The sequence below is a fragment of the Nanorana parkeri genome, unplaced genomic scaffold, assembly GCF_000935625.1.
Source record: "Nanorana parkeri isolate BGI_ZX_2015 unplaced genomic scaffold, ASM93562v1 scaffold22, whole genome shotgun sequence".
Classification (NCBI taxonomy): Eukaryota; Metazoa; Chordata; class Amphibia; order Anura; family Dicroglossidae; genus Nanorana; species Nanorana parkeri.
In genome coordinates, this window is record NW_017306290.1 from 1,801,079 (window position 1) to 1,820,531 (window position 19,453).

The following is a 19,453-nucleotide window of genomic DNA, read 5'->3' on the forward strand; positions in this document are numbered from 1 at the left end:
GATTCACTGCACACAACATTATTGCTCATATACTATTTTCTTAGTTATGTTAGCAAAGCTTCCAGGTTTTAGTTAGTAACTATAAGTGTTATAACTATAACTGAAATGTCTTTTATATGTGCTAATAATTAAAGAGTCGCTATTGATGCCTGAGAGCAATAACTGCCTGTACTCCTAAGTGACTGAGCCTTTGCCTCCAATTAGTTGCATCCTGAACTGCTAAAGAATTGCTTCCTAATAAGTTAAGTGCCCAGTTGGGGAATCTCTGAACTAAACATTGGTGTAATTTGTCTCTTTCAACTCTGCGGGTGATCAGAGGAAATGCTCAGTTGAGCTCAAGAGCTTTTGTAGACAAATCTTTACAATAAAGTAGAAGGTACAGCTCTGAAAATAGTATGTAATGTAACATTTCCATTTCATGCAACCGTTCATGCTTTACAGTTAGCACTAAGGTAAAATATATGATACTCCGTTTAAACAATCTTGTTCCCTTTTTAAAGATAGCCAATCGTGGGCAGATCTCTCATCCATGTAATTGAGAAATTAGATCTTTACATCCTCTTAATTACTGCCGTGTACCTGAACTTGATGCAACTAATGCTACAGCCTTCTAAAATTGAATTGTATAGCCAGCATATTGTCCAGAAACGTTCAACAACTTATAGTTATATAATGTACACAACACCTGGAGATCATTTGTGTTACATATAAACATGTTTCCAGTTTTACTAAATTTTTCTAAGAACATACAGTATATATACACCACAGACTAACAGGACAGATAAGTAGTAATACATAAAACACATGCTTTTTAGTATTATTACTTGAAACCTATGGAAAATGTAACAAAGGAAACCAGCAGCTAAAACAAACTTAATAGCTTTTTAGGAGTACCTACCCCAGAGCCGTCCTTGTAGTTTCTCTCATTCATACAGTGCAGAAGAGGGACTCTCTGTGGCCCACATTCAACAATGGAATGAATGGTGCATTAGTGAATTATTGGCATCCCTGAACATCTCTTCTTGAGGGAGTGACTTACATTTCTAGGTAGCAGTTTGAGCAGTAGGCTTCTATTGAAATGTTAACCAGGCTAATCTCTAACCATTTTGATGAAGAAGCCGGTAGTTTACATAGCTCAATAGCTTAAACTCACACACCCTACCTCCTCTACTCCTTCTTCTCTGTACAAACCTTCATTTGCAGAGAGATGGTTTGGAAGAAAACAATTTCTGCTGACTTTTAAAAGCCACAATGCTTTGTGACACCAGTGTCATCGGTGGTCACTGTAATAAATGTGTGCTTTTTTAAAAGAAATATTCTATATACAGAAGTAAAAACACAAAACATCCGTTTGAGGGCCCATTCACTCTAAAGTGATTGCAGTGTTTGAATGCATGCTCATTATTGCACGAGTTTTTCAGATGTTAATGTGCATTGCATTAAGACCGCTTATGCATTATGAATGGGCTGCCAACGCACCACAACAGACACAAAAAATACCATGTGTTGTGCTGTGCTGCGGTGCATTGTACATTGCACTCTACTGTACGGTGTGTTGGGGTACCATTTACAATAAATGGTACCCCAACTCACCGCACATAGAGCAGGTGTGTTGCAACACACAAGTGTGAATGGGTCCTTAAATTGGGGAGTAGAAACTGGAGGTATAAAGTGTACTTGTGTTTTTCATTGCTGAGGATTTTAGTGCATGTTGGGAGTATCAGTTTTAGAGGATAAGGTCATTAGTTTTGCATTGTTGATGACAATAGCAGTATCCCCAAAAGAGATTAGTGGCTTTAAGGCAATAATATTTAACATAAATAATAATATAGTTCATATTGAATATAATGCATTTTGATGCAAAGCGTGCATCATGTATAGTCCACCCAAAACTAATAAGATGACACTGGAGTATCCAGTACTATGTAACCAATCTGCTTGTAGTAATTGTTGCATTGTAGCAAAATAGATGTATTTGAGAGAAAGATTTATTGCCCCTCATAATCACTATAGAAGGTGGGTGGACCTTGAAATGAGGTGTAGAGGTGTCGCACCAGTATCACCAAGAGATATACTGTAGACAGCTGGTGGGTAAGTTAACCTGCCAGCAACTTCCCAAAATAGAACTAATGCTTAGTGAAATGACCTTTTCAACAATGCACAAATCGTGTTAATGCCACCTATGTCCTTTTATGATTTATCACACACACATGAGTCAACTACGGTGTAGTCTTAAATGCCTCACTTGTTTTCAAAACAGCAAAAGAAGAAGAATGATAAGTCTACAAACAGGTTTGTGAGTTCCCCTAACCTAAGTGCAGTGGAGACTGCTGTAATGGGAAACGGACACCCTACACGACTGGAGCCCATACCAAACTCACCCATCCACGATATTGAGTTCAACAGCAGCAAGCCTCTGCCACAGCCTGTACCACCCAAAGAGGCCAAGACCTTTTTGAGGTGAGCACTGCCTCGCCAGCCCAACTGTCACTGGTCATGAGAGCACTGAACTACAGCTATAGCCTTGAATTATTTGATATGGCTTCTGCAACCTCTTTCTAGTGCTCCTTTTTTTGAGTATGTATTGTACTCATGTCAGTGTTTGCTGAGTGTACTGTATAGACTGCTGACTGTGTTGCCTTTTGTCATCCTTCTGTACTTAAATTGCCTATGCATGTTTGTATACATATTTATTTGAAACCATTTTATGTGCATGTCACTGGTGTTGAGCGTTTTCTTTCCTATATAACCTAGTATGATTAAATGCCTATTGTAAGTTATCCTTCAACTTATCTAATATTAAATCATAGCTGCGTGGTTTTTTACCTCCCATAGACACAAAAAACAGCTTTTCTAGCTTATTCTGAGAGTGACTGAAAGACAAATTCATGCAATTGGTATTCAGCACCTGAATGCTTGAGCACCCTCTATTGATACAAATAAAACCTCATATGTTTTGTTTCAAATGCTTCAAGTGACACATTTCATATATAAAATATTACACTTGGGGGCATATTTAGAAAGGAAAGTTTAAATCCAAATACATTGCTTTTTGGGATTCAATCTAATGCCAGCATATGCAAGATAGGATTTTAACGTGTATGTACAGCAGGAGAGAGGAAGGGTTACTACCCCTGTCAGATTTTTTTTTTTTTTACTGCTCTCTGGAGGGTCTCTTATAAAAGAGTTTGCCCACTTCCATCCCAAAACAAATGTAACTGTTACAGAAATTAAGGCGAGAATCTCTCTAACAGAGTCCTGGATAGCAGTAGAAACTAGGGATGCACCAATACCAAGTATTTGGGCGAGTACTGGTACTCGCCCAAATGCTCTGATACTCATATACCGGAACATCCGGTAAGAGGGAGATTTCCTTTGACCAGCAGTGCCATGAGGGAACATGGAGCCGGCTTCCCAGCCAATCAGGAAGCCGGGCCGCAGGTAATGGTTTGTGGCCCGGCTTCCTGATTGGCCAGGAAGCCGACTCTAGGCTGATTGGCTGGGAAGGAGCCAGGCCACGGGTAATGACATGCTGCACGGCTTCCTGATTGCCTGGGAAGCCGGCACCATGCTGATTGACTGGGATGCAGGCTTCCTGGCCAATCAGCATTAAGCCAGTCAAACAGCATGGAGCTGTCCATCCATAGTAGAAACCCAACTGGGGTCCATACCTTAATCACACATATTAAACACTAAAAATTTGCCTTGAAATACACTTCAAGCATAAGTGATCAGATGCTTGGCGTGCCAATATCTGTGGTTATAAATGCAAAGGATTGAAAGCTGCTGAAAGTAATATGGGATGTATGATAGATACAGTAAATGTTACAGAGACCTTGATTTCCTATTACAAAATGGGAATTCTAGATGATGGCCAAATGTAACTTTAACTGGTGAATATTCATAGCACTTTTGGCCAGTGTGAGCACTTTGTAACGATGGTAAAGCAGTGGCTGATCAGCAGATCAGTCATTTTCATATTTCAATATGCCCCTTGGTAAAACCTTTATTGCATAAAATCTAATTACACATAATAAAACTAATTATAATACATACATGTAATTCTATATAAAAGCAGTATATATCTATATTTTGTTCTTTAAAATACAGGAAAGAATACTGAACACACCATATACATGCTTCAATTGTATTTATTCCAACAGTGCACATTTTTATGAGCATGGATATATTAATGTTTCCTTAATAAATATTTTGCATGCATGCAAGATAAAGTCCTCCAAAGAATTGTCCATGTGTGCTTCTTTATATACAATGGTATGTTGTATAGTAAACTTCTGTTTAGTGGACCTTCAGAAATAACATGCAGTTCCTCCCTATGTAACACAATACAGTTGGACATGTAAATGAGCACTTCCATTCAACCCCACATGAATCTACATATTTGTTGTTTTCAGTGTGTTATAAATAATAACTGCATGACACATTCAGGTAATATCATTGAACTGAATGTCCCTAGCCTGACAATTTAATGTGTTTTGTGCTTAGCAGATGAGAAGTATACAGTGCTAGTTCAGCACATTCCTGTGGAACCTGGCTCTGGTAATAATACTTCTCACAAATGATTGTTCTAATTAAAAGGAGACTAAAAGAGGGGCTTCAAAACAGACCAAAGGCATATAGGATAAATATGCCATTCCGTATTTTCATTTTATCCAATATAAAGGAATTTCCTAACCTATGATAGCCTGGGCTGCTGATGTATTGCAATGTAGTGGATGTGCCGAGGTGTCACACAAGGACAATCTAAAGGAAAAGAAGCAGTATGGATTTTGGCTTGTTCTTTGTGCTTGCAGGTTGTGACTAAGTCTGCTTTATCGCAGCTCCTGTGTGCCATGTGTTTAACCTGTACGCTTTCTAATGCATCTCTCCTTTCTCTCTGGGATATAGCCCTCCCCAGAATGAGACTTCACCGGTGGCATCACCAGACCCGCAACACCAGGAATGGTTTGCCCGATACTTCACTTTTTAAGAGACTGTATTTGATTATTTCTCTCTTTCTATTGTGGCACAGCTTTGATGTGGACTGTTTGTACAAGCATGACCTTGACAAATCCTTATGTGACCAAGCTTTGCCGTAACTACTGTCTGTTGAACACTGTGAGCGCGAGTCCTTGTCGCCAGTTGGAAATGCACTGTTCAATAACACTCTATTTTGATTTCATTTCAGTCTGTGGTAATCTTTGTTAGCATTTTTATTGAGTTATGTTTCCAGACTTTAAAAAAAAAACACATTTTGTAGGATAACTGTGCTACCTCCTTCCCCATTAAGTTTTTTTTTGGCAGCAGAATTCACCATATACTTGTCTCAGTGCTGGAATGATCAGTCACATTACATTGCACTGACTTTAATTAATTGCCATCTCAAAGGATCTAGCCACAAGGTTTACGTGCTTAGTTTCAATTGAGTTTTAGCAAGTTTTATAGTTTGACACCAGAAAATTCTCAGCTTCTGATTGGTATGTATATACTATGTATGGTAATTGTATTCCTCTTGTAACAACCTTGAACCATGAATCCCAGTGTGTTATTTCCTATGGAAGTCACTCTTATTATATATACATATAAATATATAAAAATATTTTTCTTATAAGAATTAATGTTTGAGATTGTTATTGAAAAAGTGTATGTGTTTTAATTTCATGTCTCTACTTATTTTGAGTATATTTCCTTACACGCAAGTAATTCAGCATGGAATATAAATTCAGGACAAAGTGACTTGCTAGCCCACCTCCTCAACCTATCTATGCTCACCTTTACCATGCTCTCATAGCACCTGGTGACGCTGAGTAACAAACCTGATGTGAGTTTCATGGCTGATGGCGTTGGAGCTTATAAGGGGTTGATGACGTCACCCCCTCCCGCCCATAAACACTGCACTTTGGAAGGAGATCCATTGCTTTCCTTATATCTGAATGAAACAGTTATTTTAACAGGTCTCTGAAAGAGTGATGGGGAAGGCTAGTTTAAGTGCAAGTGCAAGCCTTGCAATTGGCTGTGACTTTGTCTTGAATAGGTAGAGTGACAGAGATGACAAAGTCTCTTTAAAATATTACAACTCTCTTTACACTCAATTAATTCATAGACATCATTTAAGAATTTCATAGGAAAACATGGCAGTCTTTCACTGACACCGGAGAATTATGAGGAACCTGGGTAAAGTTTTCAGCAAAAATAATTTGCTTTTCCTCTGTGGGTCGTGAGAAGTATACTTCCTATTGGTACTTCAAGTAGTATTAAAGACCGTTTTTTACCTTAATGCGTTCTCTGCATTAAGGTAAAAAATTATCAATACCTTTTTGTGTTGCCCCATCACTTTCCTGTCAGCGCTGTCACAATCGCCGGTCCCTGAAACGATCCACTTGTCCCCCGAAATTCCTGGTTGCGGGCGGAGGATACTGACAGAGCCGTAGCTAGCTCCTTTTGCGCCTGAGGCAAGAACAGAAAATCGTGCCCCTGCAACAGACATGTGCAGTAAGTGATGTCATGCGCCCCACCTCCAGGATGGCGGCGCGCATGCGAAGAGTGTGCTGGTGGTCAAATCCAAAATAGCATTAAAAAAAAAGTTGTTTGACGAAACTAATGAAAACATTTTTAGTTTCCGTTCATTTCGTCCAAAACTAATTTTTAGTCTTTGCACATGTCTAATAATGTGTGTGTGTGTGTGGGGGGGGGGTGTTTTTGTTTTTATTTATTTTTTATTATTTTTTTCACTGTTGGGGGGCTTCAGGGAAATATCTGGGGTCTAAAGAGACCCCTGACATTTCCCTTTTGAAATAGAAAAAGAGATTAAGGACGAAGAGTCCTCTGCACATACAGGTGGGGAGAGCAATGTTTTTGTGTACAAACTTGGGTCAATTAAGATCTATATGTATACGTAGAGATGTGTTCTAAGTTATAGGCATGTTTATTGTCATGCAGCAGCGTGTTTCCTGTGTTGTCATGCATCATTGATATGCATTTCCAGCTTTTAAAGGAGAATTATGGGGAGAGTGAAATACACTAATCCCTATAATTACAGCCGACGTGTGACATTGTAGCTGTCACACCGGATCTATAGATCGAGAACTGAGCGATCACATTACACTGATCACTCAGCTCACAGTCTTCTCCCTGCAGAGTCTACTCGCTGTCAGTCATTGCTCCACACAGGGATTCCCCCCTCTCCGTTTCTCCAGTGCTCATTGGAGGGACAGATGAGAGGGGCGACCCAGAGCCGTAGCTAGCTCCTTTTGCGCCCGAGGCAAGAACAGAATATTGTGCGCCTGCAACAGACATGTGCAGTAAGTGATGTCATGCGGCCCGCCTCCAGGATGGCGGCGCGCATGCGAAAAGTGCGCTGGTGGCCAAATCCAAAATAGCATTAAAACATTTTTGTTTGACGAAACTAATGAAAACATTTTTAGTCTCCGTTCATTTCGTCCAAAACTAATTTTTAGTCTTTGCACATGTCTAGTAATGTGTGTGTGTGGGGGGTGTTTTTGTTTTTATTTATTTTTTATTATAATTTTTTTCACTGTTGGGGGGCTTCAGGGAAATATCAGGGGTCTAAAGAGACCCCTGACATTTCCCTTTTGAAATAGAAAAAGAGATTAAGGACGAAGAGTCCTCTGCACATACAGGTGGGGAGAGCAATACGGATCCGAGGAGAAGCTGGAGCCTGTGCCGCTCCTCCTCTCCATGCCGAGTCGCGGCTGTGTTGGCCACCTGGCACCCCTGTTGCCAATGGCGCCCTGTGCTTGCCATGGCAACAGGGACAAGGGGGCGCAGCCAGGCTGGCCCTGGCTGCGCCCCCTCTCAGCTGCGCCTGAGGCGAGTGCCTCACTCGCCCCATGGTAGCTACAGCCCTGGATACTAAGGGCAGAGGAGCCATAGGCTTCTTCTGCCGTCAACTACCCTTTAGGGGGGAGAGGAGGGGCGTGGCCAGCCACAGGGCTGCGTGTGTGTCTATGGATGCAAACAGCCACTGCGGGAACACGCACGCACGGGTGCCTTCATTCAGCTGCTTAGCTGCTGGTGGCACCTATGCAGGGGGATGAGCACTGTGGGGACCCACTGGAAAACGAAGAATGGAAGCTTTTTGAAGACAAAGAACAGACACTTTATAAGAAGGTGGGCATCCTAGATGGAAAAAAAAAAAATTAAAGGAGATCTATGAGGTGAGTGATTTCCATTCATCCTCATAGTTAGAGCCGACCTGTGACAAAGAAGCTTTCACAGGTCGGCTCAGTAGATCGGGAAGTGAGCGGAAACATGCAACGTTCTGCTCACTCTCGATCGTCTCCCTGCAGTGAGCTGTGACTGTCAGTCACTGGTCCCCACAGGGATTCCCCCCCCTCCCCTCTCAGATCCTCCGCTGAGTGGAGGAACGAATGGGGGAAGGGGCGGGCACAGCTGGCTCTGCCTCTAGATAGGCAGAGCCAGCTGTCACTCATGCAGCTGGGCGGATCTCAACAGTTTTGTCTTGATCTGTCCCGGCTGTCCAATAGCCCGTGTTATATACTGAGCTTAGGGTCACTGGAGGAGGTTAGTATATGTCCTCCCGTGACCCTAAAGAGAACTATGGGGAAAAACACTTACTCCATAGTTCTCTTTTAAACTTTAATATCACTTTTAGGCCTCATTCACACTAAGCGTTTTGTAGCCTTTTTTCTGCTTGAATAAATGCTTTAAAAAAAACACATTAATTTCTATGGCCATGTTCACATCTGAGCGTTTTGTTGCAAACTGCCTGTCACTTAAAGAAAATACATGAACTTCTTTTTGGCAGATTCTGCGCTTCTTGGCCCCATAGACTACAATGGAAACGCTCAAAAACACGCATGTGCTGCGTTTTTGCACATTTTTACTCGTGTCAAACCAGGGTTTGTTCATTCTAGTCAATGTGTCACGATCTGCTTTCAAAAACGCATGGCTGTATGTACTTACATAAATTGCCTTCTCTTATACTTAGAGAGGCAATCTAACATAGACCGCTGTGGATAACCTGCCAGGCTAACAGCTGGGAATCTTCTTAAAAAGTATGAATAAACTCACCACCTGGAATTGCCCTGATGGTATATTTAAGGGTGACAACTAATTGCACTTAGTGTATTTTTTTCTGCTTCATGTTTTGTGTATATGTGTATAGTCAAATATGTGTATAGTCAAACCCCTATACAGTAAATGTTCCACTGCTGTCTTCCCTGAGAAATGCCATGCACCTAGTACTGGAGTGCATGCAACTAGAGAGGAAGTGTCTGCAAACAGGCTTCAGAAGATCAACACCAGAGAGATGCAACCAAAGATGGATAAAGGTAAAACAAATATTTTATCTATTGAAAATAGAAATTGCTTATGGTACACAGTGCTTTAAAAAACTAAACATAATTCAGTTAAAGTTTACACCTGCTTTAGGTCCAGTGTCAACAGGCGTTTGTTCACTTCAGAACTGCATCTCCCCATAAAATCTTTGGGGAAGCAAACAGTTTAAAGCAGGTCAGAAACAGGTCAACTACTGGTAAATTGCAGGTTAGTAGAAAGCCAATCACAGGACAAATGCACATGAATTCTAAATGATCTCAAAAGCATTTCAAACTGATGGTAAAAGCACCCAGCATTTGACCATTAAAGCCCATCAACACTGGCCTTTAATCCAATGTTCATTGAAGCAACTCAAACATTTAGGTAGATCTGTGTAAAAATTATAGTGCCTTATCAAATGATGTTGACACCAATAGGACGGTAACTGTGAAGATATAGTGTACTTCCCACAAGTATATGTAAATGTGGGAAACGGTGGAACAATACAAGCTCCACATATCTACAGATGGCAAACCCTATAAAACAAAAACTAATTATAAGTAACTAAACAATTCACCTGCATTAGCAAAATGACTGCATCTCAGGAGAATAGGCATTATACAATTTCAAATGATGCTTCAAAGCTACATTAGCCAAAGCATGTAGTATTAATGAGTAAACGGCTTTGGTATCTAAGGTGATCAATAAGGTTTCAGCCAATCTAATAAAACCATGCATCAGGAACAAGACTTTGTATATGTATTTGATATACCACAGGGTTGACACACCAGAGGCTAAAGACACAAGTCAATTATGCTGATGTACCTTGAAAAGATGATGAAAGATAGACATTGCACGACACTGCACCTTCAGGAACTCTACTATTCTACTACTCAACTACAACCCCCTATAATTACCCTGTCATACAAGATCAAATAAAACATTTTTGAAAGCAGGATTAGCATAATAGGCGTGCACAGTGGGTGTGCCAGATGTGCCTGGGCACACCCTAATCACCCTGACCACAACACCGAAACCGCAATAGCAGGTTTTTATTCACTGAGCCAATTAAGAGATCACAAAGATCTCTCTGTGACCAGCTCAGCAATACAGAGGGCAGCAGCACTTGTCACTTACATTCCTCTCATAACTACTGCAGTCCCCGGTGCCTGGGAAGCTATCATTATCAAGCTGTATATTCATTATCAAGAATACGATATACAGAGGGGTTCTATAGTTGTCTCAACACCTCAGCCTTTTAGTCTGAGAAGAAGGCTGGGCAAGTCTACCAAAGTTTGATTTATGAGGGGCATCGTTGAATCCTGTTTAAAATCTGTGAAACCCAAATCCTATTAAGTCTATAAAGAACAAATCTTGATGCACAATACTAGTCATTTCCAAGACGTATAGGCAATTTCTTTTCAAAAAGGACATGGAAAGCTGGGCACTGTCATGGGGAACATTTAACAATGCATAAAAAAAAGAAATACTATACAGAGAGAAGAGGGTTCTTGACTTTTTGAAGGTGACATGGGAAAAAAACAATAATCCTTTTAATTACATGCTTGGGTGATGCCTTTAAACTATATATGGTGTTACACAAAAGTGTGATTTTTACAGACAGTGTCAACGACACCATATTCTGGCATAACATATTTTGGATGTGGAATTGATTTTTGTTTTTACTTTTTTACTTACAGCAGCATGTACCCCAATTTCAGCTTGAAAACAATGTTTTCTTTTAGGTAGTTTTGGCTATGACACTATATCAAGTAATAATAGGCCTAAACCGGCCAATGGAATTAGCATACAAAACAGAACTAAAAGCTATAGGAACATTTACTTAAAAGGATAAAACAAAAGCCCTCAACTTTGTACATAACAGCCAGTAGGCAAAACAGTTTAATAGTATAGTTTGTGAACGTCTTTTTTCGCAGTACCATGCTGCCTTGTCTTAAAAGTTTAATAAAATGTAAAAAATTAGTTATGTGTTTGGTAGAAATTAACTTGTGTCAGGACAGTATGCAAGAACTTGAATAGGCAGCAAATAGAGGCAAGGCAGGATAAAAATCTTGCATTAAAAATTGGAGTATGTTATTTGACAGACAATAGCCACAAATATTGTACAGAGGCTGGCAGTATGTTAGCAGCTTAGTTAGGCCACATTATAAGAGGGACAGATGAGACAGGTTTCATCTTTAAATACAAATTAGAGTGTATTATCCAAGAGATATTAACCACAAATATTGTTCAGTGTGTAGGTAGTACGCAAGCAGCTTGGTAAGGCTGCAATATAAGAGCAGGAGATGAGGCAGGTTTAAATATTTTGAAATTAAAATTAGTGTTTTATCTGGGAGAAAATAACCGGAGCACCAGAATAGACTACAAACTTCAAGACACAACACAGAATTTTCCCTACAGCAAGCATTAGAAATTTGGCAGATGAGGTCCAGCTGTGGAAAGATTGTGCAGCACTTTTACAGTGCCAGAGAACCACACTAGGCCACAAACTTGGAAGTGCAATGCAGGATTTATCGTGCAGCAATCATTCGAAATTTGGAAGCTTAGATCCAGCTGTAGAAACATTGGTGCCTTTACAGCACCAAAGCATCAGAATAGGTTTGCAAAAAACTCTGAAAAGGTGCCACCATTGGTCCACCTTTTGGGGATCAGGCACAATGATCAGAGAGAATGCTGTCATCTTTATCTTGTTTATTGGACACATCACATGGTGGCACCACCAGCTCTAGCAGTGTGCCTGGCCTGCATCCTTACCAGACACAAGAAGATTGGCCAAGTGTGCCATGTAGGATATGTAGCATCCCTGCTCATGCCTACTGGACAACGTATTCAAGATATGGATATACACATGAAAGTAAATAAAAAGCAAACAATATAACAAGTCTGGGCCTAAAAGGCAAATAAGACAGAAAAAAAGAAAAAAGGACAGACCGGAAAACCAACTAAGGAAATCCAAAAATGATTACCAACACTACCAGAGCATACTTGTCCCTGGTCAGGTCTATCAACGCATCTCCCATGTAACCACAGTGCCAGGGAAGCCATACAATTGGGCTTGGACCTTGGAGGGGTTCTGTGCTATGTCTGCTAACCAGCTAAGGTTCTACAATACACAATGTCACAGCAATCAGTTTAAAGGCCCTCTGCACTGTGAAGCTGGGAAGTGGTTTGTGAGTCTGGAATTTGTACTGCCCTAGGTGTCTGTAGCCCATATCTCTCTCACCCATGTGAGTTGCTAAGGAATAAAATCTTTAAAAAACCTTAAAGTGACTGGCACCGAACTTTACATTTGCATCCCACAACCAGCTAAGGACCCATCCCTGAGGTGAAATGCCAGCTCAGCCTGCTTTCGAAATTCCCCACATACTTCTAGAGGTCAGGGGGGTGCTACATTTGGATGTAGAACAATGTCAAATCAAACCAATAACTGAGAAGTGTGAAAGAAAAAGAGTGTGGTATAGTAAAGCAAAAGGGGGGAGAAAACAAGAAAGCTGATAGAAAGCAAGAAAATACACTCACAAGTACAGGAAGAGAGGGGAAAAGGAGGGAACAGACATGGACTGATATATGGAAAAAGGATCTGGAACATCAAGAGACAAGAGCAGGAATAACCAAAAGTAGGCTCCACAGGCTAGGTTCTGAGGACGGTGTACCCGAAACGACCCATCCGAGCCAGGAAACTGATTTTGAATCGGAGACACCAAGACGAATCATCCCCACTCATTTGTATCACATTAGGAGGGAGCAGCAGATTCACCCTGGAATTGTTTTTATTTATTCTATAACAACCTAAAAAACTGGAAAATCAATATTTGGTGTGTCCACCCTATGCCTTTAAACATCGTCAATTCTCTTAGGTATACTTGTACACGGTTTGTTAGGGAACTCTGCAGGTAGGTTGTTTTAAAGATCTTGGAGACCTAACCACAGTTCTTTTGTTGAGTTAGGCTATCTCAGTTGCTTATGTATCTTTAGGTAATTCTAGGCAGACTTACAGATGTTTAGATCAGGACTCTGAGGGGACATACCATATCTTCCAGTTCTTTAAGATTTTGGCTGCATGTTAGCATCATTGTCCTGTTGCATATTTAGTTTGTGAGTAATTAGATGCCTTCCTGATGGCATTGCATGATGGACAGGTATCCAACTGTACTTTTCAGCACTAAGGAGATTATTAATTCTAGGGATGCACCGATACAATTTTTTCCAGAGTACGAGTACCGATATTTTTCCTCAAGTACTCGTCGATGCCAATTACTGTACCTTTTTTTTTTAGTGTTATGTGACATTTTTCTAAAACAATACAGACTAATGATTTTAGGAAAGTGGTGAAATGCCAGGGCCTGGTCTCAGCTGCAAACACTGTGCCCCAGTAGTTCTGCCACTGACTCCAAGCTGTAGAGGTACTACAAATGTCAGCAATACATTATACAGTAACACAGGATACCACCAGCTATAGAGGACTACAAATCCCAGCAATACATTATACAGCAATTCAGGATAATACCATCAGCTAGAGAGGATTACAAATCCCAGCTATACATTATACAGCAATGCCGAATGTCAACTGGTTATAGAGGACTACAAATCCCAGCAATGCATTATACATCAAAGAATAATATGAAGCTACATACTCGGTGCTGCTCTGATGTCTGCAGTGGAGGATCTCAGGTAGGCTGTGCAGGGTATCACCAGGGCTGTGTGGTATCTCAGATGGCTGTGCAGGGTTTATGGTGGGCTGTGCGGGGTCCCAGGTTGGCTGTGCAGGGTCTCAGGTGGGCTGTGCAGGGTCTCAGGTGGGCTGTGCGGGTTCTTCACACCTCGGCTCTAACTATGAGAATGAGTGTAAATCACTCACTTCATAGTTCTCCTTTAATGTTGCATGAGTCTTTGCGCTTCTGCAGAAGAGGTCAGACAGAAAATCTGGAGACACTGGCCATTCTTGAAATGTCTGCCTTTGGGAGACCTTGTTATTGCAGTAACACCAGACTGTGTCTTGTTGCTGTGCACAGTCTTGCCATCTTGCCATTGTGTAAGATGTTTTACATTAAACTGCCTTCAGCAACTTCAAATTGTTAGAAGAGAATGGCTTTTCCTCGCTTATTTTCATTCCTCCCACACAGTTGATTCTGTTTAATTTAATGATTGTATTTTAACCTACATGTTATCTGGTTGATCATTAGCACCTGTTTGGTATAATTGTTTAATTCTGTATCAGACCATATGCCTGCAAAATCCTTAAAGGTGCCCATACACCTTACGGTTATCGGTAATCGTATGCGATCGACTTTTCGAAGACAATCGTAACGTGTGAATAGAGTGCCCGACCGATAGTGACTTTTGACGGTCAAGCATGTTTGAAAACTTTGGTTGATCGTACGATGTTCGCATGGTTGGTGGCATTTCCGTCCGTCAAAGGTCGTACGATTAACACTGCGCATGCGCAAACTAAAATAATTGCGGTCAATTACCGCAAGTCGTCCAGGTGTTTTTTTTAAACTACCGCTGATTGAACCTTGCGTCCGATAATCGTAAGGTGTATGGGCACCTTAAGTGTGTGCATGTGTATCTGAGAGAATCAATGATGTTTTAAAGGCAAAGGGAAGACACACGAAATACTAATATGATTTGGTGTTTTGTTTTCTGTTCATGCACTTCGTAGGTTGGTTTATGATAAATAAAAACTAGAGGTGCACCGAAACTGAAAATAAAAAAATTGTCAGGCCGAAAGCGAAAATTATTTTTTTACATTATTTTATAATAATTATTTTATAATAATTTTTTTCTAAACTTTTTGTTTTAAACAGACCCCCTAATATTTCACTTTTAAAATAGAAAAAGAGATTGAGGAGACAGAGTCCTCAATCTCTTTTTCTGCAGACCCTGTTATAAATGGAATCCTCTGTACTGAGTGTTTCTGTTCATTCATAACCTGTGGAGATAGTATGTTTACCATGTCCACAATCATGAATGATCAGGAAGTGATGTAGAGCACTTCTTGTTCATTCATAAATGGAGACACAGTAAACATACTATGTCCTCAAATATTTACAAACAGTCAGCGATCAGCTGATTGCTGCCTGCTTGTACCCGCTCTCCATCCTGGATCGGCTGTCACAGGAGGCTGAGCAGGCGGTGCGGGGACTTGGTCTATTTTAACAGCTGACCTCTCCCCGCACCGCCATCTCGGCCTGCTGTGAGGCTGTCTCCGCCCATACATTGTTCTCCATGCTTATCTGTCACAGGAGGCTGAGCGGGGAGGTGCGAAAGGAGAGCTTAGCCTCCTGTGACATCGCCACTCACAGCGCTCTTCTCCTCGCCCCGCTCGGCCTCCTGAACTTTTCTCTCCTGCCCGCTGGATGCTGCGCTGTGTCAGAGGGGACACACAGCAGCGCCCAGCAAGGAGGGGAGAAACTAGGCATGCACCGCAATTTCGGGCCGAAAGATAGCACTTTCGGCCTTTTGACAAAAGTGCCATTTTACTCAATATGTTTCTCAGCAGCAGAAATTTCAGTACATCCCTAATAAAAACATTTTTTTTCATTATTTTTAAAGCATCTTACTTTACAGCATTTTTTCACAAGTGCATAAAACGTGTACAGTACAGTATATGTCTTTGTTTAACAAATAAACAAAAACAAAAAAACATAACACAAGGTTCTCAGAGCATCATAAAGAGAGAGCACAGTAAAAGCATCTAGCCTTGAAGCTCATTTTATCTGAATGAAACCTTGAAAAAACTTCAGACACAGTCATCTCCTAAAGGATAATGCACTCCATATTTGCACACTTATGCGTACATTCCAGCTTGAGCCACTGAGTGCTGTAAACAACAAGCTTTTTACAACAGCTGGTAACGAGATAGAGGAAATAGAGAGAACTGCTATACCTGCTGACTCAAAAGTAGAACATAAAAATAAATTAATAATGTAAATATCAACATGATTATTTTGAGTTAAAAAACACCTCTAGTCATGAATACAAATTGCTCTCGTGACCTAAAAGTCTAGGCAGCCTAGATCACATAGTCCCAGGCTACTGACAAGCACTGTGTTACACTTCATTTGAGTTTACAGAGATTGTATTGATTTAACCAGATGCTGTGTGACACTGAGATATGAGGAAGCAAGGGAAACAAAGCCTGGATATGTAATAAACAATTTGTGGAGGCTCTTCTAGGGAAGGAAGCGATATGAATAGCTAGGTTACTTTACACAGAAATATGTAGAATTATGGTTTTATATAAGCGCAGACAATACTGTCTGTCGACACATTAACAACTCGTTATCATGGGAGGTTGTTGTAGCTGAAAGGACAAGATCAGATATGGGGATCAAGTCTTGTTTTTTCAATAAATGGATGGAAATGGTCATTATATCTTTATTACACAATTTGAATAAACTGGTTTATTTAAAGGAGTTGTGAAAATATTTATATATATCTAATATATATACACTGAGTGGCCAGATTATTATGACCACCCCATCAGTACTTCATTGGTCCAACTTTTGCCTTCAATACTGCAGCGATTCTTCTTGACATTGACTCCACGAGAAACTATCAATTGCAATTTTGCTGCCTCCTTTTCCCTAAGGCTTATTGCTGCACAAAAAGTGAAATCAATAGTCTCAGTTGAATGCATGCAATTAAGAGCTCATTTACAGCACAGCGCACACGTCATTGCGTTGGTGTTAAATGACATAATAAGAAACAAAGTTCCCTGCCTTGTCCCTGCGTTTGGACTGTGTTGACCATTGCAGCCCAGCTCATGTGGCATGAATGAGCCCTCAATGTTTTGGGTGTAGCAGTCGTTTAAATTCCTGAAGACTAAGTGGACCAACAACGTCTTAATTTACATGTCAAGCTAGGTTAGAGTAATGCGTCTAAGTGGTTTACCAAATTGTAAAATAACATGCATACAATACTGCCACCTCCTGTCTAGATAAAAAGGTGCACAATAGATGGATAGATAGCTAAATAGCTAGACAGACAGATATAGTAATAATAGAAATAATAATATTCAAGAAACTTCATTTAAAAAATCTAGGTTGGGGAAAACAGAAAAAAATAAATAAATATAATATAATATAATAAAAAGTTAAATGAGTAGATTTATTTTAGCAATGTTTTATAATTTTAGTAAGAACTGAACAAACTACTTGCAATTAAATTAGTTAGTCATACAGTATGTTAGTGGAAACAAACAAACAAAAGAAAAAAAATGAAGGGTCCATTAAACTGCATTTAGTGCCAACCAATTTTATATTCAGTTTTGGATAGAGTTTGGACAGGTTAAGACCTCTGCCAGTCTATTTTGTTCTGTCTGTGCCCCTTGGCAAGATTTTCCTTTACTTCCTGTCCTTGTGTTGAAACAGGAAGTGAGAGGAAATCTCTCCAAAGTGACAGTTGTTCACTTTAGATTTTGTCTCACTTTCTGTACTGGTAACACTTGTAAAATTTTGGATTTCAACCCTTTTTTTCATTTTCTGCTTTGAGCCTTACAACATGTAGGTTTTGAGCTACATAGCACTGCTGTGGGAAAACCAGAGCTACTGGTCAAGGAGGTGTATGTGGCGTTCCACCAGGAATTGCTGCCCTCACAAGGTTTTCAGTGCAGTAACCAAAGGAGCAGTTCTTCTTCTATAGCGACTACATCTGCTCCTAACAAAATCTCAAGGGATCCATGGATCCAGGTAGTGTCTTAGTTCCCATCCTGTATCAGGACTGTCCCACCGAGGGCAGGAAAAAGCTTGTTCAGTGTGAGCAAGTTATTTTTCTATCTACTTAAAGGACTTAGCCTAGTCACAAGGCAAATTCCCATTCTATGAAAGGACTTTAACAAATGTCTTGTGGTCAGGTTCAGTATTGGGATAGGAATCAGTCAACTCGTATATGGCAAGGCTGATTTGCATCCTGTAAAAGAACCTTACTATGCCCCTAGTGATCAGGTCTGGTACTGAAATAGGAATTAGTCTACACACATACGACAAAGCTAATTTTCATCCTGCTAAAGAACCTCACAATGCCCTTTTTACAGGGTGTTAGGTCTCTTAAGGCCAGGTCCCGCTCCTTGGGTTCCAGGCGACGTGCCTGTCAATCATTGTCTCTTGTCTTGGGTTATTTACAGGGCAGGTGGGTGAGGCTTGAGAGTGGAGAGCAGGGAGTAGTAGAGAGGAGACTGTTCCACAGAGTGTGCTGCTAGGTTCCCTGTCACAACATGCCATAAATCATGCTGCATCATGAGTACCTTGTTGGGAAGAAAAACCCTATAGAATGAGAGAAGTGTGAACCAGGGACATAGTTCAGTCAGACTTTGGGAGCTAACTAAGCACTGGCTTAATTGCAGAGGTGATTATCAGAGTGATGTCTGATAATGCAAAAGACAGAGAAGGGAATTTATGAAAACTGGAGCAGACAAAATCTGGAGCAGTTGCCCAGGGCAACCAATCAAAGTCTCCCTTCAGTTTGTTCAGTTAAGATTTTAAAATGATAAAATGAAGCTGATTGGTTGCCTTGCACAGCTGCTCCAGATTTTGTCTGCTCCAGGTTTGATAAATTCCCCTCAGAATATTTTGCCACTTTGTTGGAAAAGAAAAGTAAAATGTAGTTTGCTATTTTTCTGTTTCATTACCATCATTTGGAGTAAAGCTTGAGTTCTTATTTAAACTCAACTGCACATTCTTTATTTTGTGCTGGGATAAGCAAGAGAGAGAGGGAAAAATGTTAAAGTGACACTAAACTCAGGAGTTAAACCTTAAAAATACATGTGACAGCTAGCTCCGCCCAACTGTTTAGAGTTGTACGGCATCTGCCAGGTGAGCCATGATTGGGCAAAGTAATTGTGACTTTGCTCAATCATGGCTCTCACAGAGTACTGTGCCCTGATTGGGCAAAGTCTTGCACCTGACCTGTGGTCAGGTGCAAGGCTTTAGCCAATCAGGGCTCACAAGGCACAGTGCCTTGTGGGGAGCTCGGCAGGCGAACAGCCCGCCAAACGCCCTGACATTTTGTGTGCCGAACACACGGACTGCCGATGTTCGAGTTGAATTCATGCTTGACTTGAACATCGAGCCCAGCACTACTAACTACCAACAGGACCAGTCATATCTATATATATATATGTGTGTCTGAG

The 19,453-nt window shown here is 40.6% G+C and overlaps 1 protein-coding gene across 3 annotated transcripts in view; it reads left to right on the top strand.

Annotated features, from left to right (window-relative positions):
• Positions 1-5,248, top strand: part of FAM184A (family with sequence similarity 184 member A) — a 134,497-nt gene extending 129,249 nt beyond the window's left edge. For all 3 annotated transcript variants that reach the window (XM_018563824.1, XM_018563815.1, XM_018563831.1), the window contains 2 exons: positions 2,261-2,460; positions 4,909-5,248. In XM_018563824.1, coding sequence (XP_018419326.1) covers positions 2,261-2,460; positions 4,909-4,990 — 282 coding nt within the window. In that variant the 3' untranslated portion in view covers positions 4,991-5,248. The remainder of the gene's footprint in view (positions 1-2,260; positions 2,461-4,908) is intronic.
• Positions 5,249-19,453: the final 14,205 nt, after the last annotated feature.